At 38.7% G+C, this 21,312-nt stretch overlaps 2 protein-coding genes, 2 long non-coding RNA genes and 1 other non-coding gene across 8 annotated transcripts in view; 2 read left to right on the top strand and 3 right to left on the bottom strand.

Annotated features, from left to right (window-relative positions):
• LOC145498197 (uncharacterized) overlaps positions 1-21,312 on the bottom strand; it is a 358,759-nt gene that overhangs the window by 121,323 nt on the left and 216,124 nt on the right. Inside the window, exons 1-2 of one of the 3 annotated variants that reach the window (XR_014050792.1) lie at positions 20,927-21,012; positions 13,565-16,101 (exon numbers count right to left, since the gene is read on the bottom strand). The exons of 1 other annotated variant lie outside the window; for it this stretch is intronic. Coding sequence is in view for 1 of the 2 variants with exons in the window: in XM_081478097.1 (XP_081334223.1) it covers positions 16,067-16,101 (35 nt within the window). In the remaining variant the exon portion in view is untranslated. Of the gene's footprint in view, positions 1-13,564; positions 16,102-20,926; positions 21,013-21,312 lie in introns of those variants that run through there. One more of the 3 variants, XM_081478097.1, reaches the window with a different exon arrangement.
• On the top strand, positions 348-5,106 carry LOC145498213 (uncharacterized). Of its 2 annotated transcripts, none has more exons than XR_014050831.1 (3): positions 348-544; positions 1,538-2,483; positions 4,398-5,106. It is a non-coding gene; the product is annotated as an uncharacterized LOC145498213 (long non-coding RNA). The 2 variants fall into 2 exon arrangements; XR_014050832.1 differs by having other exon boundaries at positions 2,404-2,483.
• On the bottom strand, positions 808-5,746 carry LOC145498193 (uncharacterized). Its single transcript, XM_081478093.1, has 2 exons — positions 5,665-5,746; positions 808-2,065 (listed from the first exon to the last, which is right to left on the bottom strand). The coding sequence occupies exons 1-2, from the start codon at positions 5,677-5,679 to the stop codon at positions 1,466-1,468; spliced, it is 615 nt and encodes a 204-aa protein (XP_081334219.1). The 5' UTR covers positions 5,680-5,746; the 3' UTR covers positions 808-1,465.
• On the top strand, positions 5,965-12,948 carry LOC145498215 (uncharacterized). The gene is made up of 3 exons (XR_014050834.1): positions 5,965-6,037; positions 10,162-10,249; positions 11,124-12,948. It is a non-coding gene; the product is annotated as an uncharacterized LOC145498215 (long non-coding RNA).
• On the bottom strand, positions 13,222-13,294 carry Trnat-ggu (transfer RNA threonine (anticodon GGU)). Its single transcript has one exon. It is a non-coding gene; the product is annotated as a tRNA-Thr (tRNA).

Below are 21,312 nucleotides of genomic sequence, written 5' to 3' on the forward strand. Positions count from 1 at the left end.
TTACGAACAACCCAGGCCTGTAGTGTGGTGTCCCCATGGTACTATTGTACCGAAAGTGCTTTGCGCTCGCCCCCTCCCTTCCCTCCAACCCCTCCCGCGTTAACCTGGTACTTTATGACCAAGAAGTCGCTGATAATTTCGACCGTTTCTCACCGGACTGTACCTAAGCGTGCTTGAGAGTGGTCGATAGGTAGGCTGGGAAGGCTTGGCATAGATATAATGTTGTCAAGGAAACGCGGCGATTGACAGTGGTGCTCTCTACTCCAGTCCCCATTCCGACAACCGAGTTACGGGAATATTCATCACCAGACCCCTTCAAACCGCGGAAGAATTCAAAATGGCGGGAGCCAAGAGAGACCAAGAGAGAATCTCCCAGGTGTTTTCAGTCACTGCGTTTTTACGTGTAATTTTGTTCGTCAGGTCTTAGGACGTAGGTCGTAAAAACAATTGGACATTACCCTGGAAATTGGAAAAAAAAAAAAAAAACGAACACGAGCTTTACGTACTTGGGCAATCAGCAAGAAAAGGATAATTGCACTGAAAGGTAAGTTCTCCGATCTGAGCTCGAACTTTTAGCTTGCAGAGGATCTAACAGGTAACTTGTACTTGTATTGTACCTCAATATTAAACTAACACTTGTGTCATCGTATAAACTTAAATATAATACACAGCCTTATCGATCCTCATGTTGTAATAAGCGATATTGAATGATCTTCTTCTTGTAAATAGTGCTATACAAGAAATAACATTATTATTATTACTATTGTTGTTGTTATTGTTAATTTGTTATTGCCATTGCTATTGTTACTATTATTATTATTATTATTATTATTATTATTATTATAAAATTATCAATTATTACAACTGGGTGCCTAGCTTATGACAGCTATCAGTAAGACTCGGTTATTAATAAATGTGGTTCAAAGAATGAATCTGTTTCCATTTCTTTTCAAATCAAGTCAAACGTCTCACTGGGATCTATCTGAAAAATTATTAAAATAAATGTTTTTCGTCAAAATTGTCAATCTGGTGGTATATGGATGCATGAAGCAAAACTGTGAAGAATGTATTAAGTTTTATTTGTTATTTAAAAGATTAGCCACTAGGTTACGTTTGACAGCAAATGTTGTTTTGTATGATTGAGGTATTCCTAGAATTGTGAAGGTGGTAAGAGGTGGGGTGGTGTTGCGACTTAAAGGTAGACTATTTAATAATCCCTGAACATTCCCAAAGTCACCATTACATCATAAAAATATTGACCTAGACTTCAGATGGCAACTAACATAAAGTGAAAATCTTTGAGAACATTTTTGGACTTACAATAATCTAATGGTAAGTAAGATTTGTCTAACATCAGAATCACACTGGCAAGATAAGAAACTTGTTTACGGACCTGGAATTTTTGCATGCACCAAAAGGATCTTTTGAACAAGAGATATGTTTACAATGTAAGAACTGGCCCTAATCAATGTTGATTCCACAAATTGATTGTCTTCCTGAGTTTCTTGATCTGTGAAGCTGCGACTTGGTCCCACAGAAAACAGGTAAAAGATGAGAATCTTGTTTTGGAACCTGGACTGTCTGCATACGCTGAATGGATCTTGAGCTTTGTGCAAGAGATGGATGTACGAACTGATCTGCAAAGGAGTTGGTTCCACCCAGCAAACTCTCTTTCTGAGTTTCTTGATCTGAAAAGCTGCGTCTTGGTTGCATAAAAAACAGGTAGAAAATAAGAAACTTGTTTTAGAATCTGGACTGTCTGCATGTGTTGAATCGATCTTGAGCTTTGTGAACGAGATGGGTATAAGAAATGACCTGCAAAGGAGTTGGTTCCACCAAGCAAATTCTCTTCCTGAGTTTCTTGATCTGTGAAGCTGCGACTTGGTCCCACAGAAAACAGGTAAAAGATGAGAATCTTGTTTTGGAACCTGGACTGTCTGCATGTGCTGAATGGATCTTGAGCTTTGTGCAAGAGATGGATGTATGAACTGACCTGCAAAGGAGTTGGTTCCACCCAGCAAACTCTCTCTCTGAGTTTCTGGATCTGTAAAGCTGCGACTTGGTCCTACAGAAAAAACAAGTAGAAGATAAGAAACTTGTTTTGGAACCTGGACTGTCTGCATGAGCTGAATGGATCTTGAGCTTTGTACACAAGATTGGTGTAAGAACGTAACAAATTCTCTTCCTGAGTTTCTGTGCAGAAAAGACGGTACTGTCTTATAACAAAGCTGATACTTAGGCCAAGCATAAAAGAAATAATTCTTGAACAGTCATTATGGTAAAGGCTTCACAGCAGTACATGTATGTCTAACAAGGTGTAGGTCTAACAGAATTTCATTAATTTTACTAGGTTCATAGGTTTGCTTTCAGTTTTGTTATTACTCAATTTCAATTTGATTGCAGAAAAGATCTTGCCAGAGTGTAATTTTCAGAATAGTGCTATCTTGGACACCCGCAATGCAATGATAGCATGAATTAATTAGGTGAGTAAGTGTATCAGTGTTATTACATGATGTACTGAAGAAGCAAACATTAGATACCTTTAGAAGGCATTATGAGTATGAGATATACAGTTGAACCCCTATTAACTGGTCACACTCGGGGAAATGGGAGGTGGTCGCTAAACAAGGGTTTGTTTACCTTGAATATTTTCACCATCGGGTTAAATTCTTAGAGATCGTCGAGTCAATTCAAGACAATCGTGATAAAATGTGTTTGAATGTTTTAACACACATCACCTTCTATTTTGGACTCTTACCTGTCATCACCTTTTCTGAAACAAAGTTAATTTAATATGTGTATTAAATTTTAGGTAGCTGTTAAATAGGGGCAAAGACAATAGAAAAACCCTCATTGGGGCAACCAAAAGGTAGCCATGGCTGCTTAATAGAGGTGTCCAGTTAATGGGGGTTTGATTTACAGTATTTTACTGGCAATAATTTCAGGACTTTGATAACTGGCAGCTTATTGTGATAGGTGGCTGCTTAATAGAGGTTTGACTGTAATATGACTTTTGAATTCAATGCAGTTACTTTTCCTGAATAGGGGAGTACTGATATGAGATTGGAAGGAAACCCGATAATCACAAGTACTAGGTACTCATACTCAGATCTCAAGGTTTATTGTCCACATATGGTCAGTTTAAAATGCAGACTGCAGGCTGCAGACTGTGGACTGGGGCTAAAATGCAGACTGAGGATAAATTAAATCTGACTGCAGACCAGGGGTAAAATGGAGACTACAGACTGCAGAATTTTTAAGTACGGGCATATATCATGTCATTTCCGTTATCGAGTGCTGACCATAAACGGCTTGAATCGCAGTAAAAGTCTGTACTCCAGTTAGCCTGAATATCACTCTAGTTAGACTGAATATATATATCGCCCATATCAATCAGGTTAGCCTGAATAATGCTTCAGCTAGCCTGTTTATGGTTAGCTATAGATGATAGAACTGAAGACGTGATTGATCATCACAGTTACACAGTAACTTAAGCAGTTTTAAAATTAAAGACCGACAAAAAAAAATTCAGGCCTGAACGTGATTCGAACCCATGACCTCTGCGATACCGTTGTAGTGCTCTTACTACCAACTGAGCTATCAAGCCAACTGGGAGCTGGTCACATTGTGAGTTCGTAATATACCAATAGATGGTGAAGAATACAAGTGCATAGCACTGCACTGGTATTGCTGAGGTCATGGGTTCGAATCCTGTTCAGGCCTGAATTTTTTTTTCCGGCTTAAATTTCACAACTGCTTAAAATAAGTTCTGTGTGTAACTGCAATGATTAATCATAATTATCTTCACATCTTTCTCCGCAGTTCAAAAATATATCATCTTTCATATATTCACTTGTAATGATAGCACTGGTGACATAATTCAGTTAAATAGTTTACAGTCTGCATTCTGCATTTTACCCCTTCTCTGCAGTCTGCATTTTATCCATGGTCTGCAGTCTGCAGTTCACAGTCGGCATTTTACATTACCCGATTACATTCCATGCTGTGGAGTAGTGAAGTTCTATTGAATGCCTTATGGATTTTATGTTGCGTAACTGTAATGATTTGATTTAATGCCCTCCTTCCAGTAAGCACCCTCTGTCTAATAAGTGCTCTCCTTTGAGTGTCATTTTTAATAAGTAACCCTATTTCAATAAGTGCCTTTTTACAAGCTAAAAGCTGCCATAGTGAAAGTAATATTCAAGACATTGCCATATGCTGTTTTGATGAATGAATTATGAAATCTAATATATTCCATTAGAAATGAACTAGTTCAAGTCAAAAGAAAAAGTAGTAGACAATAATTATTGCACTGTTACTATTGACTACAATGACACTGTTATTCTACAGCTTTAGAATGATAAAAATAAAATTCAGTATGGCATTCTTGATTTCAGATCAATACTGTTTGCAGCAAGTTTGATAGAAGTGGAGGAAGACAATGTATACCCTCTTGAAGTAAGTAATTTTAAAATAATTCTGTTTAATTGTAGCCTCTTTAATGCTCTTTGATGCCATAAACCTTGCTGGAATAGTGAGGTCAACATGACAAGGCCAAGGTTTGAGATTTTCCCGTAAAGACAACACCTTTGAGGTTAACAAGTTGTTTATTGTATCCATGGCCTTTTGCTTTTTTTGCAAACCTGGAATCAGCCTGTTGACATTACTAGAATGAGCCAATTAGGTAATAGGTGAAGGATGCAGATAAGCCAAGAGGCCAATCAGGCGGGAGCTTATCCCGGTTACTGTAGCATAAAGCAAAAAGGAATATTTCTACTGTTACCTGGATGGGATGCTAGTCCATCACACAGTTATCCCCAGCATTAAATTCGCTGCTACCCATTTTTACACCTGGGTGGAGAGAGGCACTTCACTAGCCAATCAGAGTGTGTGTTATATTGGCTACAAACACAAGCCACATAAAAATTGGTTATAGGAAACTAGCTCCTAACTTCCCGCGTCTTCCCGTGTCTTCTCCTCCCTCCTTTATGACATCCCATATTCTTTTCCCCCAATATAAACCTTACAACAGTGAATCTCAGCATGAAGTCTTAGCAAGAAGCAGGGTTTGTTTGTCATGTAGGATCAGAGGGATTCTTATTTGCTGGAACAGACACTATTGATTGCCGGCAAAACTTTTGTTGCAGATGAAATCAGATCTTAAGTTAAACAGCACAGTACACGTGTAGTTAAAAACAAACCATGCAAATGACACGGAAGTCAGCTCAAATTCTGGTCCTGCAGTTGGATCTCACCTTGATATTATTATAACTTCTCTTCCCAGATGTAAGACCTACCACTTGTATCAACCCAGTCTCCACATATCAGTTCTCCCCCAATACATATGTCCCCTTCTGTTATTTATTCATATATAGATTTAGACAAGCCTAAAAAGGGAGCTCCTGCGCCGGGTTGTTCAAAGCCTGATTAAGCTAACCCAGGATAAGTGTTGTGAGTTTTGTAACTTTGCTGTGATGTTTTCTGTCTGAGTGTGGTGTGGCCTTCTGTTTTGAGTTTGAATAATCTGAAAATACACAAACCAAAAGCAGTGAAAAACTTTTGTACACAAGACAAATTTATACTTTAGTAAACTTTTAATCCTGGGCTAGCATTAACCGGTCTTTGGACAACCTGGCCCAGCTGTTTACAACAACTGAGGTTAACCTGACATGAGCCCATGATCCAATTGAAAACCAGCACTTGCTCAGCAGTCAACTTCAAAAACACTTGACCTTCATAAGCTCTAAACTTGAGCTGGCGATATGGTCATGTGATACTGGTCAGCAGATGCCTTCTTTTGACAGGTGTCAATTGACCATAACAGGGATGTCCAATATCAAAGAAGGACGTTATACACGTAAACCAAGGCTGCATGTCTCTGTCAACCTATTAGCTGGAGTATGGCCACTATCTTGCAGGACCCTGTTGCTGTCAACATTGTGTCGCCATCGCCATTGTTCGTACGTGTCCACAAGCAATACCGCTAGCCATGATAACCATGAGAAAATCAATTCATGGGTTTCTTTTTCTTTCCTATGTGAGTATGGGGCTCCTCTTGGTGACCCTTTGGGCAGCCAGAGCTCTGCTATAAAAGTTAAAAACCCATCCCAAGATGTAAGGCTAGTTATGAAACCTTTTCCAGATACATGTATAAACTCTCTCTCCAGATGTTGGCCCCATCCCCTTATATGAAAAAAAAATATGTAAGTTTTCTTACCAGATTTAAGCCCTGTTACTAGATGTTGGCTCTCTGCAGGGTCTGAAATTACGCTTTCCTGGTCGCCAATGCGACTAAAAATTTTGCACTGGCGACCAGAATTTCACAACTGGTTGCCAGCGGGAGATTAACTATTTCATGCCGGCAGGTTTCTTTCACAGGTCACCAAAAATATGCCAAAACGTCATAAAACAGATGCATACGAGTGCGTCCTAAGTGCAACTATAAGAGCTCTTTTTTGAAAAAAAAATACGTAGGGGAAATCAGTTGTAGCACTGAAATAAAAAAAAATTGATCCAAAGAAAGCCAAGACTTATTTCTGTTGAAAATATAAATTGTTTGTAGCCTTTCAATATAATATGAAAATGAAAGAGGCTTACACTGATCCGTGAATTATGCATTTACTTAGCGTGATTTGTGAACCAATGACTTTTGCAGGAATAATTCACTTTTTTTGGAGATTTTATCGTCATTAAAGCACGTAAACTACACCAAACTAGATGTAAAACCTGCCCATTCCATGTGACTGAGAACTAACCACAGCGACAGTGAACCAGGAGGACCTAGAATCTAGTCTGTCACGATGTGTCACACATGCACACAGCATTTCGATGCATCAAAATGGAGGGTTCTGTATGTTTTGCGAAACATGGATAGAATTTGTATTTTTATGTAACACATGATTTAGCCTTTGCATTTTTACGTGAAAAGTGATTTTTTTCTGTTAACGTGAAGCTGTTTTCGAATTTTTTGTGATGCGTGAAGAGGCCGATTACAATGCGTGAAATTGTTTTCAGAGTAGGTATAGGGGACCCTCTTGTTTCTGTTTAGTACATACTCGTTGTAAAGATTTCAAAATAATGTAGAAATAAAACAGTTCAATTTACTATCATAATGAATTTTCTTATTAAGATAAAATATATTAACACTACATGTCTGAAAGCTACATTTCAACCCATTTTGTACATATACCACCCCTAGAAATTTTTTCATTAAAATTATAGAGTAAAACATTTTTAGTTAGGGTTTGTTGCATGGAAACTTTGATAAACCTCTCGGGAATCTCAGTAATTGTTACATCGCGAAATTTACTGAGTGTTTTGATTGTGACCTGTGACCTGTGACCTGTGAAAGAAACCTGCCGATTTCATGCCACGATAATTACACAAACAATAGCTTTGATTTTCAGCCAAATTGATTGAAATAAAATTCAAAGCCGCCCGCCAGTTGATCACTTCCTTTTTACCTTTCCGCTGCTTTTGAAGTATAAAACCGATTTTCCTGTTGTCATAAATTTACCACAACGTCTGACAGCGACGATCAGTGCAAAGCTTCGCTGCCATGTTTTTGCAGCGGTTTCCCATAACATATGTATTGCGGGCGCGAGAGGCCACGTGCGTTCTTTCGCCATGAATATTTATCCAGGCGATGTGGTGTCCAAAGATGTTCTGAAATCTTTTCGTAATTTATGACAAGGTGGAGACGGAACATCCGCAAAGAAATTAGATGAAGATTTAGATATTCTCTGGGCGTCAAAAGGTGGAAATGTAGATCTGTCAAAGTGGTCAAAAGATGATTTCAGCACTGGTTTGATTCCTGATTACATCGATTGCAAATATTTTGCCGGCAAGCAGGTGGTGACCAAAAATTTTGGTTTGTGTTTCGCTGCAAAGGAAAACTTTTATTGACACTTTTTGGTGACCACATTTTTCCATTTTGCGACTGAAAAAAAATTCAGTCGCCAGTTGGCGCCTGCCGAAAAAAGTTAATTTCGGACCCTGAGTCTCTTCTCAGGTATTAGTTCTCTCCAGAATGAGATGTTGGCCCTATTCCAAGATTTATCCCTCTGTCCAAACGTCGTCCCTCTTCTTACATATTAGCTATCTCACAACATATTGGCCCTCTTCAAATATAAGCCCCTTCTCCAGATGTTGTCCCTCTCTTTGCATATAAGCCATCTCATGATATATTGGCCCTCTTTGAATATAAGCCCCTTCTCCAGATGTTGTCCGTCTTTGTGCATATAAGCCATCTCATGACATATTGGCCTTCTTCGAATATAAGCTTCTTCTCCAGATGTTGTCCCTCTCTTTGCATATAAGCCATCTCATGACATATTGGCCCTCTTCGAATATAAGCCCCTTCTCCAGATGTTGTCCCTCTCTTTGCATATAAGCCATCTCATGACATATGGGCCCTCTTCAAATATAAGCCCATTCTCCAGATGTTGTCCCTCTCTTTGCATATAAGCCATCTCATGACATATGGGCCCTCTTCGAATATAAGCCCCTTCTCCAGATGTTGTCCCTCTCTTTGCATATAAGCCATCTCATGACATATTGGCCCTCTTCGAATATAAGCCCCTTCTCCAGATGTTGTCCCTCTCTTTGCATATATGTCATCTCACAACATATTGGCCTTCTTTGAATATAAGCTCCTTCTCCAGATGTTGTCCCTATTTTTGCATATGAGCCATCTCATGACATTGGCCTCTTCTCAGATACAAGCCCATTCTCCAAATGTTGTCCCTCCTCTTACATGTAAGCCATCTCTCAACATATTGGCCTTCTTCGAATGTAAGCCTTTTCTCCAGATGTTGTCCCTATATTTACATATAAGCCATCTCATGATATTAGCCCTCTTCTCAGATACAAGCCCATTCTCCAAATGTTGTCCCTCTTCTTACATATAAGCCATCTCACAACATATTTTCTCTCTTCTTAGATATACATGTTAGCCCCTTCTCCAGATGTCATCCTTTTTCCTACATGTAAGCCATCTCCGGACATGTTGGCCCTCTCTCCAGATACTGGCCCTTTTCTAAGATATTCTGTAGGCCTTCTAACCACATGTGGGCCCTCCCATCAGATGAGACAGTTCTGCAGATGTCGGTTCTCTTTGATGAAACACATACAGTTGTATGAATTCTCTCTCCATATGTTGACCCTCCTTGAGGTATGATCCTCTCTCCCAATGTTGTCCTCTTTTAAGGTGTAAATCTTATCTCTGCATTTTGATGTACTTCTTGCAGGTGGATCCTCTCTTCTCAGATTTAAGCCATCTCCCCATGCTGGAGGGAAACTCTAAGCTTTGAGGAACAGATAATGTTCAAGGAAAAATATCCGAGCAAATTTTTAAATCAAATAGGGACTCAAGTGTTTGGTATTCCTCAAATATATTTTGCATCCCTGGATATAACCCTGCTCCTAGAGGAAAGCCCTTTCCCTAGACATAAGCCCTCTCCTCCTAGATGTAAGCCCTCTCTAGGAACATAAAGTTAAAATAAAATAAAGTTAATATTCTCCCTGGATATATGTCCCCTCCCATGATATAAGATATATAAGATGTGGATCTGCTTTGGTTGTAACTGTGTAAGAAATTTTGCCATGCTCATAAAAAGGCATTACAAACAAAAGTGTCAGTTGCGGTATGCTGTTAATAAGTCTTTTGCAAAAAAAAATTAGCTAGCTATTCAATCAGAACGCATTAGAAACCTTTACTGCCCGTCATCCAGTCAGATGACAAAAAATCCAGCTATTTGATGACAGCGCATGCATATAATTGAAATGTTATAATCTTGGCACAAGTGTATCCCGTGATGTTAAATTCACGAACCCAGCTTTGAAGGATGTAAATCATGGAACAGACAATTACAAATTTGTTTTGTCTACTGAAAGGCAGATTTTGTTAGTGACGGTCATAAAAATGGTAACTTGGCATTGATTATTAATTTCCGCTTTAGAACTGTTTATTTAAAATTAGTTTCTTGTCAGTTGAACTGCTGCTGTGCAGCCTAAACAATAGCAGAAATTTTTGCGATAGACAATTTTGCATCTTATTTGTGTTATTTTTGGTCTTTTATTTTAAAATGGCAACTGGTATGAAATTTGAGGGATCAGATGAGGGTAAAACATTTTTTGTTTCAATTTTTTGTTCTTGTTTAGGTGTCAACAGTGAGCAGCTTCAAAGGTTGAGAAGATGGCTTTCATAAGTTCTTCTAACATTTTCATGTTAACACGAGGGGCGAACTCAGTAAGTTATGCTGTTAACAAGTTTAATGTAGATTTGATTATTTGAGGTATACTTTATGTTACTTCGTTGATATCAACATATTTATTAACTAACTTAAGTTGATTAAATTTAAAATCTTTGACAAAATCCTTAAGGCAGAATCAGTTAATGGGACAAAAATAAACACCTACCTCCTTTTTTTAATGAGATTCATTCATGTCAATAAAAAGATAATATTAACAACTGTTAAGAAAGATTGGGTACTGGTAATTATCAATGCAGATTTTGAGTCAGATGTTAAGATACGATGTGGCATTAGCGGTAGCAAGGGACTTGCTCCTTGAAAGATGTGTTAGCCAGCCAAGGTTTTGCTAGCTGTGAAAACCAGAGGCGCCTGGCCCTCATTAACTAACCCTATGCTAGAAATTGGTTATAATCTGCGGGTTGTACTCACAACACCCTTCCTACCACTTAAGGTGCAAAAATAGCCGTAACCCTCCCCACCCCCAAGTGTGCTTAGTTGGTCATACGTCTACTGGCTGGGAAATATTGACAGGAAAGGTTTCTAAGAAGAGGAGACATCTCTGTTTGGAAAAGCTAAGCCAAGCGCAAGATAGCCCAAGCGAAAGCTAAAATTGAAACAGTTCAAAATAGTAATTGAACTATATTGAACTATCTGCGTGACTCGACTGATTCAGTTGATCTTGAGCAAGCGTTGGTGCCGAGCCGCCAGCTGAAAAGAAAACAAATGATGTGAAGTTTATATGAAATAATTCATATATGAACTGCGTTTGTAGATGAAAGTGAAGAATGATCATCGCAGTAAATTTTCCAATTTAAGCAATTGGAAAGAAAAGAAAACACTTTGTTCAAATAATGTTGTTACCTTCCACAGAGGTAAAAAACCAAAGTTGTCCAACGTAACGACGATAGATGTTAAACGTTATAATCATTCGCTTCACCAGAATACAGGTAAGTCCCATTTAAAACTTCAGCGTTAGTAAAAGTAGGTCCGCTATGCGTATATGTGGAACAACGTTAATTATACCTCACTCGCGTTTTGTTTGCTTGCCATAGCAATCGGGATCCGAATTCGGCCACTGTTGGTTGAAACTGCTATTTAATAGAGAGGTTAAGCATGACGTTTACGGCAAACGGCAAACGGCAAAAATGAAACTTTTGCCGTCTCCCTTCAGTTGTGTGTACAGTAGAGTGAAATTATTTGTATTTGCAATGAATAGTAGGAGACGTTATTCCATTTTTGTGTGCTTTATTTACGGATTAGAAGAAAAGAACTCAAAATCAGAAGTTATCTTTGCCGTTTGCCGTCTGCCGTTAACGTCATGCTTAACCTCTCTAATATGGGAATTTTCAAAATAACCCATCAAGACCAATGTGTAGACCGGAGTATCACATTGTGTTTTAGATCTTCAGAACTATTTGCAGGAAAGCTTCTCTGAGTTTTTACATCTTAACTGCGCCCGTAATTCAAGTTCAATCTCACACCAAGTCATATTAAGCAAAAAAATAAGCAAATAGAAGGGATTTGGTAATTCGCCCGCAGTATGGCCGGGGACCTTCTTTTCATACAACGCTTCCCTTTTTACACAGAAATGACATTTTCTGAGTGTAGATAGGACATTGACTTTCACTCCTTCGCTCGCTTCTTCCTTCGATTCATGTTAACTTTTTAATGAATCCGCTGACCAGACACAGTACATTAAGCTTTCTCAGTCCTGCGTGCCAAAGTCCATAGTGGTGAAGTTTTTTTTTTCAAATCGTTGAGACGATTGAAAGTATGTTTTATTGTGTGTTTTTTTGGACTTAAGCATAGAGAACTTCAACCCCATCTCCACCGTGAAGTTAAGTCTCGTAGTACTGAAATACTGAAATTTCCATAATCTCACTGGTCAGCCAGTTCAATGGAGGTTGAACAAGCGGTCGGCTGTACACAGGCCCAGTAGACTGATCATATCGATTGACGGGACACAGGTAACAATCACGGACTCACATTATTGGCTTGTAAATCGGACAGATCGTCATGGCTGATTTTTGCCATGAGAAGATGGTCGATCATCAAATTCAGGGCGTGAGAAAATATTTTTGTCGGGCCAGCATATTTTGAGTTTAAAATCGAAATAATTCAAGCTTTATTTACAGGACGAATTGCTAAATGATCAAAAGGTTCACGTTATTTAAAGCCAGGAAACGGGAAGAACCGTCGGGAAATAGTTTATCGTTATAGAAGCGTGCATTAATCAAAAAAGAGAACAAAAAAAAAAAGAGAGAGAGAGAGAAAAAAGAAACTTTGAAAGAAAAAATATATACAAAACGTAATAATCCGCACAGTCCGAGATTTGAACCCAGAATTCCCGCCCGGCAGGCAAGCTCTATACTCACTGCGCCACGACAATATATCATGGGTAATTTTGAGTATCGGGAATGATTATTAACTAGGTATGAATTGAATCGCTGATTTATGTAACCTTCGGGTTTTGCACTGTAAAATTGATTTAAAAACTTGTCGCACACGGAAGATTTTGTCAATTTATTTCAGTTTTTCATGAAGGAAAAAATAATTTTACGCCAGGACCGAGAGTCGAACTGACGACCCACGATGTTCGGAGTGAGAGGCGGGCACTAAACCATTGCGCCAACTTACTGGACACAGATATGTACTGAAAACTTGACTAGATATGTGTACCAGTGGCCCGCAATGTGGTCAGCGTGACTACCTAAACAGCGCACACGACGTTACTTTTGTAGTGAATGGGTTTTTGGTGAAAGATGTATAGTAAGAGTTATGATCCTCGGCTTTGAAGTATGTAAAACGTGGAATAAGCAAGTAATTATTAATTTGTCATGCTTACAGTTAACGCAACCTTCTTTAACAAATAAAGACGCCTAAGACGTGTATTACTGAGAGTGAAGAATGATCATCGCAGTTAATTTTCCAATTTAAGCAATTGGAAAGAAGAAGCCTGAAAAAATCAAGGCTTCAACGGGATTCGAACCCGTGACCTCCGCGATACCGGTGCGATGCTCTACCAACTGAGCTATGAAGCCACACATTGGGAGCGAGGTCAATTAATTGAGTTCATATCTTCCCGTGAGGAGTGAAATGATGTGAAGTTTATATGAAATAATTCATATCTGAACTGCGGTTGTAGATGAGAGTGAAGAATGATCATCGCAGTTAATTTTCCAATTTAAGCAATTGGAAAGAAGAAGCCTGAAAAAATCAAGGCTTCAACGGGATTCGAACCCGTGACCGCGATACCGGTGCGATGCTCTACCAACTGAGCTATGAAGCCACACATTGCGATGATCAGAAGTGACCAAAGAAAAATTGTCAACCTTGGAAGGAAGGCAAAAATTGATGTCGAACACCGCCACCTCCCCGCCACCACCACTAACTAGCATTTCTTTTATACTTATAGCGAGAGTTTGGTGCTCCAATCCTTGTGGTACAGTACACTCTACTACGCACGCGTACTAGGTGAGTGTCCCAGTTACAAGAACTGTGGGTCCGACTGTATTTTGTGACTGTAAGTAACTGATAACTCCGTGTTAGGTAACCCGTAGTTTAAACTTCGGGTTGCCCGACACGAAGGTATCGGTTACTTGTATGTTGTAACTGTGAGTAGCTGATAACTTCGCGTCAGTTTAAGCTTCGGGTTACCCGACACGAAGTTATCACTTACAGTTACGACATACAAGTAACCGATACCTTCGTGTCGGGGAACCCGAATTTTGAACTTTGCTTTAAACTTCGGGTTAGGTGACACGAAGTTATCAATTACTTACAGTCACGTAATACAGTCACGACTTACAGTTCTTGTAACTGGGACACTCACCTAGTACGCATGTGTATTAGAGGGTACTGAACCACAAGGATGGGAGTACCAAACTCTCTCTATAAGTATAAAAGAAATGTGGTGCTGGTGGTGGAGAGGTGGCAAGGTTTCACATTAACTTTTACCTTCCTTCCAAGTTTGACAATTTTCCAGTGGTACTCGTCATTTGAAGGGAATCTGTAAAAGAGTATTGCAAGCATGGCTTTCAGTAAACTGACACAAGTTTGTAAAGTGATAAAATTAATTTATTTTGTAATATTACAACAAACAAAAACCAAAAAAGATTAATATACAGTACATATCTTTCGCGTACAATAAACAACAATGTACTCGTTATAAGAGTTGAAGCTAAGTCCGTAACTCTTCGTCTTATTATCTCCGCTGTATTCTGAAGATGTTGTGATCATAATAAAACCTTCATTTACAAACCTTGTGTTATTTTCCTGCGAGAGCTACGACCCTTTTGAGTTACCGCAATATTAACAATATGTGAGACTAGAGTATGAACTAAGGACCCGCGACAGAGTTATATTACAAAACTTTGAGAAAAATAAAACGACTACATACCGCCACAGCACGGCACTGTTTTCCTTCGACAACTACAAAGTTTAGGATTAATTAATTAATAGACTTTCAGAGAATTTTAAAGTCCATTCAACATAACTGCCACTAAATAAACTTATTAATTTCTATTCGACGATTTACTCAAAAAATACGTAAGAAATATTTAAGGATATTAACCTAGCGGCACTGTATGTGAACAACAGCAACAAGGAAATTAGAATGATTACAGATTAACAAATTAACGTTAGTTTTTCATACCCCTGTCCTGTTATTGATCATGAATTTTGTCATAACATTGTGGAAGTAGATGTGGATCCACGAGGCGATAGCCGAGTGTATCCGCAGACTGCTTTGGCAATGTTATGACGAAATTTATTGTCAATAAGAGGACAGACAAATGAAAAACTAACTTCAATTTGTTTTATACGATAACAAATTGTCAAACTGTCCGCTCTCGCTCGTTGACGCATAGCATAAATTCATGTGTCTGTCTGCTTATTGACAATGAAAATTAGCCAATGAGCGCGCGAGAATTTCTACAGTTATCGTAAAAATGACATTTGACAAAATTACTATCTGCACTGTTATTGAATATTAATCAATTTGAATGACTATGAAGATGGGGGCTTTTCAAGATCGTAAACATTTGCGTTTGTTGAGAAAATGTTTCATCGTTTTCTTGCTTTGCCTTAGAAACCAAATTAATTCATCGGCAGAAAACACTTTTTTCCCCTACTCGATTGCGAATAGTAAGGTAACGAAAATTGAAAATTACATTCTTTCAAACAGAGCCAGTGAAACTTGTACCGCAGGAAAAATATATTGGACATTAATTTTATCCTGCAGTTTTAACCAGGCTAAAATGAAGCCCTAATTTTTTCGGTAGCCAGTGTAAGGAATAACTTTCCTCCTGTAAACAGACGATTTTGTCTTCCTTAGCTTACATCACCACTATTTCATGTTGCGGGAGAAACGAAGAACTAACAAAAGTGGGAGATTTCCAAAGAATGATACAAATTGAGAATTCAAAATAATTATAACGAGAAATGATATAGTTTTAGTGCTGATAGGAGTTACCTCACAAACACAACATATGGCGCATCAACAGATTTGAATAGAGACAGAGCAGATTTAAAATGTTATCAGTCGAAGTCTTTCCGAATCCTAACCACCCTTATTCCTGCTATGGTAATTGTAAACTTCGTTTTTTTCTACTACGGCGTTCAAGTTTCCTTCTTTTGGTAGCTAATTTCACTATCGTGTCAAGACCCCTTTGTTTGTCACAAAGTCCGATTCCAAAAACTATTTCTCAGCAGTAAGAGATATCTAACCCGTCACTGGTACATACACTATTCAGTAGACATAACAAACCTATCGGCTAGTCAGTCTCAGCCATCGCCCATGGTGTATGATCAATTCATCTTGAGCTTTCCACCCAGAAAAGCGTCCTACCTGGAATAAATGAAAACAATTTCTCCGCATTCAGTTACCACAATATTACCTATGTTTATTTTATATTATTATATTTAGTTTATAAATATTACATGTATTACGTTTTGCCAAATTCTCGCTATGAAACATAACGTTAGCGAGAATTACTTCTATGGTTTAAATGACAAAACCATAGCTTCATTACAAACAAATTCCCGGGCGTTTTTATTAAAGGTGACAAACAAACAAGATTAACTTTCTAAATTGTTCAGCCTAAAAGGTTTTAAAAATCCGGCCGATCCGCACAAAATGTGAGCTAAGCAACAGAAGTGGCCAAATTTCGTGACTTTTCACAGTTATGGGGAACATAACGTGACTTCACGTCCTTAGATTTTCCTTTTTTCTAAAATATACCATGAATCCAAGATGGCGCATCCAAGATGTATGATCTTTTTTTGGCCAGAAATGACGTGATAACTGCCACGCAATTTGAACTTAACACCAGGTTCGCTTGATTTGTCTAACGTTTAGAATTTTCAAGATGCACGCAGTGGAAGAGAATCTTTTTGCACCTTCCCCACCCCTCCCCATCTTAACACGCCCAAGAACATTACTGAAAAAGGCCTTGCTACAACCACAACAAATACGATTTAACTTAAACTCTTACAAAAGTAAAAAGAAGCGAATTCCAAAGCGTTGAGCTAAGAGCAGTTCCTAAAAGGACAAAACAAAGGAATGAGTTGACATGAAAATGGGGACAGCGGACGGTGGCAAGAGCGCATGCTTCATGATGACATTGTCACCTGCACGTGAATCGAACGTTTCAGGAAAATTAACTAGCACGCATTTTTTCTGATCGTACTTTTTAAAAGCTGCAAATTTTGTGAACAAAACCAAGAGACGAGATCATCGACTTTGGCACAAACGCGGTATTTACGGCAAAATTTATCGTTGATTCTGAATTCTGATATTAATCACTTTTATGATTTCATCATACTAAACAAAATTATGAAAACTATCTTGCAGTAATAAAAGGAACCAAAACAAAACAAACAGAAACAAGCCAACGCTATTTGATTCAGTTTTGCGATAGCATTGCACAATTCCTGTGTGGTGTAGTGGAGATCATTCTCGCTTCACAGTCCAGATCAACACAGGTTCAATTATGGCTCAGGACTTTTTCTTTTTCCTCTTGTTTTGTTGTTGGACGCGCCTGTTCACTGTTCTGACCTCTTAAAACTTTTAAAGAACAGGAAAGGATATAAGCAAAGCCACAAATAATATGTTGTGGTTAACCACTTCAATTCTCCGCGTGACTTCTAAGAAGGAATCTTCGTCGAGACATATTGAATACTTTCACCAAGGTAAAATGCAATATTAGCAGCATCACTCTAGTAACAGTATCGCTAAATTTTGCCAGAGGAAGCAAGGGAACCAAAATACCAAATTATAAAATAATTGAGCTACTACGCGCGCTCTCATTGGTCGATAGATGTGTTTAGATGAGAGTATGTAAGCACGGTTGTGACGTTTTTAGATTCGCGCGTATTTTTGAGAATTATTTTATAAAAGTAAAACAGCACTTTTTCCGTGTTTACATAGCCTCATCTAAACACTCGCGGGGTTGGGAGAATTCTCGAAAATTATGCAAACCCTCGACTACGTCTCGGGTTTGTATGACTGTCTCGAATTCTCCCAACCCTCCTCGTGTTTAGAGGAGGCTATGTAAACACGAAAAAGTGCTCTATTGTTTTAAATATTGACTACAAAACTTTCCCAAATGCCTATCACGTCTACATTGTCAATGGAATACAAAATAAAACTTCCCTAAGCTCTAGGAAAATACATTTTTTCACGAATTCCACCAGCCAGAAAAAGAAATGATGAAGGGTGTATAGATCTGTTGAAATTAACACAGCAGATTAAACAAATCCTCTGAGAAAAGGATGCTCGTTACCTATTTCTCTTCTACCCCCCCCCCCCCCCCCCACCACTAGCAAAATTAACTGAAACGCTCCCGAAGAAATCTCGTCGTCACGAAAGGCGACAACCACGAACCATTTCCCATCGTACCTTTCTGAAAGCAGCAACATTTTGTCAAACAGCAAACGCACAATTTAGAGCATAATTTATCCTATTTACCTGAAAACTGTCAATATATCATTAACTTATTCATAAAAGATCTTGCAGTATTCAAATGTAAATTAGAAATTAGGCACAAGCTATAATATCCGATTGACAATCACATGCGTATTGAGTGGTGTTGTGGAGATCATTAACGCTCCTCAAACCAGAGTTCCAGACGACCGCAAGTTCGATGACCACTCGGAGCCTTAATGTTTCTTTTTTCTTCTTTTTTATTTTTATTTCCATTTTATTCCCTTCGGTGGACGCGCTTGTTTACTGTTTGTAACATCTTCAAAATTTAGATCGAATACTACAAAAAAAAGATAAAAAAGAGGAACTGCCGTATAAATCAGCGGTTCAATCCATACCCACTTCATAATTACTCCTGATACACATTCCTGTACATCTAGGGCGCGGTGAATGTGTAACTTGTCTCTCGGGCAATACTTCCAGGTTCAAATCCCAAACTGAGCAAATACTTTTTTCTTTCATGTTTCCTTTCCCTTTCTCTTTCCTTTTTTAATCAATGCACACTTCTATGACAATGAACTATTTCCCGACGGTTCTTTCCGTTTCCTGTCTTTAAAAGTATTATCTGAAGCTTTTGATCATTCGGCAGTTCGTCTAGTAGATTAAGTTTGGCTATGAAGTGAAAAATATTTTTACGTGTTTTTTGTCGCTTGTTATGTCTTCTTTTCGAAATTGCCAAAAGCGAATAATGTTAAAGAGAGAAAAATCCTCCTTTTTGCCGCCCAAAGTGAGCTCATTATAGCAAAACAGTGGGTCCGGAGACTGGCAATGAATTTACAAGCGATGACGTAGGAAATTGTTCCAGTAATTAGTTTACCCCACTTCGCCTCTGTAGCTACGTGAATTACTACAGAAGATTTCTTCGAAGTTCGCCATTTTTTTGCAAGTAAAATGTCAGAGAGTGATGGATATATGTCCTCTAGTGAAAGTTCCAACGTACAAGAGCCGGAAAGTTGCGATGAAGTCGTCTAAACAATTTCCTACGTCACCACCTTGTAATACATTCGTTTCGGCCGCGCGCAAAATGGACCCACTTTCGGTTGGCAAAAAGTCAGATTTTTCTCTCTTTCACATTATTCGCTTTTAGCAATTTCGAAAAGTAGATATAACAAGCGACAGAAAAATGCCAAAGAACTTTTCTGAAGATATGATTGATCATCGCAGTTATCCACACAACTTAAGCAGTTGTGAAATTAAAGCCTGAAAAATATTCAGGCCTGAACGGGATTCGAACCCATGATTTCTGCGATACCGGTGCAGTGCTTTACCAACTGAGCTATCAAACCAACTGGGAGCTGGTCACATTGTCAGTTCGTAATATACCCGTAGATGATGAAGAAGGCCGTTCAGGCCTGAATTTTTTTTCAGGCTTTAATTTCACAACTGCTTAACTTGTGTGAATTACTGCGATGATCAATCATGTCTTCATATCTTTCTCCGCAGTTCAAATTATGATATTTCATATATTCACTTGTATTCTTCATCATCTACGGGTATATTATTACGCACTCACAATGTGACCAGTTCCCAGTTGGCTTGATAGCTCAGTTGGTAGAGCACTGTACCGGTATCGCATAGGTCATGGGTTCGGATCCCGTTCATGCCTGAATTTTTTTCAGGCTTTAGTTTCATAACTGCTTAAGTTGTGTGACTGCAATGATCAATCATATCTTCATATCTTTCTCCGCAGTTCAAATATATGGTCTTTCATATATTCACTTGTAAAAAACTTTTCACTTCATAGGCACTTTAAATTATTTCGATTTCAAACTCAAAATATGCTAGCCCGACAAAAGTATTTTCTCGTGCCCTGAATTATCACCAGTGTTACGTAGGTTTACGAAGAAAAGCCATTACGATCTGTCTTTACAACCGAATAACGCGAGTCCGTGTTTGTAACTTGTGTCCCGTCAATCGATATGATCAGTCCATTGGACCTGTGTACAACCGACCGTTTTTTCAACCTCCATTGAACTGGCTGACCAGTGAGAGTTTAAATTTTTTTTAAGCACACACAGAAACAGAAATATACTTTCGACTGTCGATTTACGAAAGAGAAACTACACATCAACTACCACACTATTGATTTAGGAACGCAAGCGACTGCGAAAGCTTTATGCACTGGTCAGCGGATTCATTAAAAAGTTAACACGAATCGATGGAAGGAAGGAAGGAGCGAGTGAAGGAGTAAAAGTCAATGTCCTACCTACACTCAGAAAATGACATTTTCTGAGTAAAAAGAGTAATTAAGTTGTTGGACTTGTCCTAGAATTTGATGATGTGGGGGTAACAATCAAGTAAATTCCCAGGGGTAACTCAGCCCCAGGGTAACTCCCATATAAATCTAGGACAGGGTGCCCGTCTACCTTTGGGGTTGAAAACGGTTATGGTACCTCTTAGGGTGTTCAGCCTCAAAAGGTCCACATCAAGAGCTCTTGTGGTACCTTTTAGGGTATTGAGCCGAAAAAATACAACACGAGATAATTTGTTGTTTTAGAATTGGTACCTCTTAGGGGTAAAAAAACTTCAAGCCACGCCCACAAAAAAACAGTACCTTGGTACCTCTTAGGGGGTCTTTTCAATATTTCCAATGAGCACCCCCTGTCCTTTTTATTTGGGAGTCCCCCTCTCGGAGAATCTGAGCCAGGTTACGGTTTGGGTTGATAAATGCATAAGAGCACATGTTTACCTGGGTCCTAAATTGCAATAAAATTGTCAATATCTTGAATAATGGTACATGGTGTTTATCCTCTCCTTGCCTTGTCCTGATTTGTCCCCAACTGAAAAATAGAAGGAACAGCAAGATTTAGATCAAATGATTAATGGCTGGCATAGTGTGCTTACTGATTCTTAACACAAGGAACCTGGCCAAACACTTTAAACAAAGCCTGTCTCAGCAGGCCCAGGAGTACAAATGGCTACTTCAGGTCTTCTATGCAGATGCTATGTAGGTTTGTCACGCAATCTTGCATGAAGAGCGTGATTAAGTGACGGGCCTGAAGAACATCTGGGTAGGAGGCTAGCTCTGTTTCAGTCACCCACTAATTCTAGGAACAAGGCGGGGCAAGTACATAA

This window comes from Orbicella franksi, chromosome 9 (assembly GCF_964199315.1).
Source record: "Orbicella franksi chromosome 9, jaOrbFran1.1, whole genome shotgun sequence".
Lineage (NCBI taxonomy): Eukaryota > Metazoa > Cnidaria > Anthozoa > Scleractinia > Merulinidae > Orbicella > Orbicella franksi.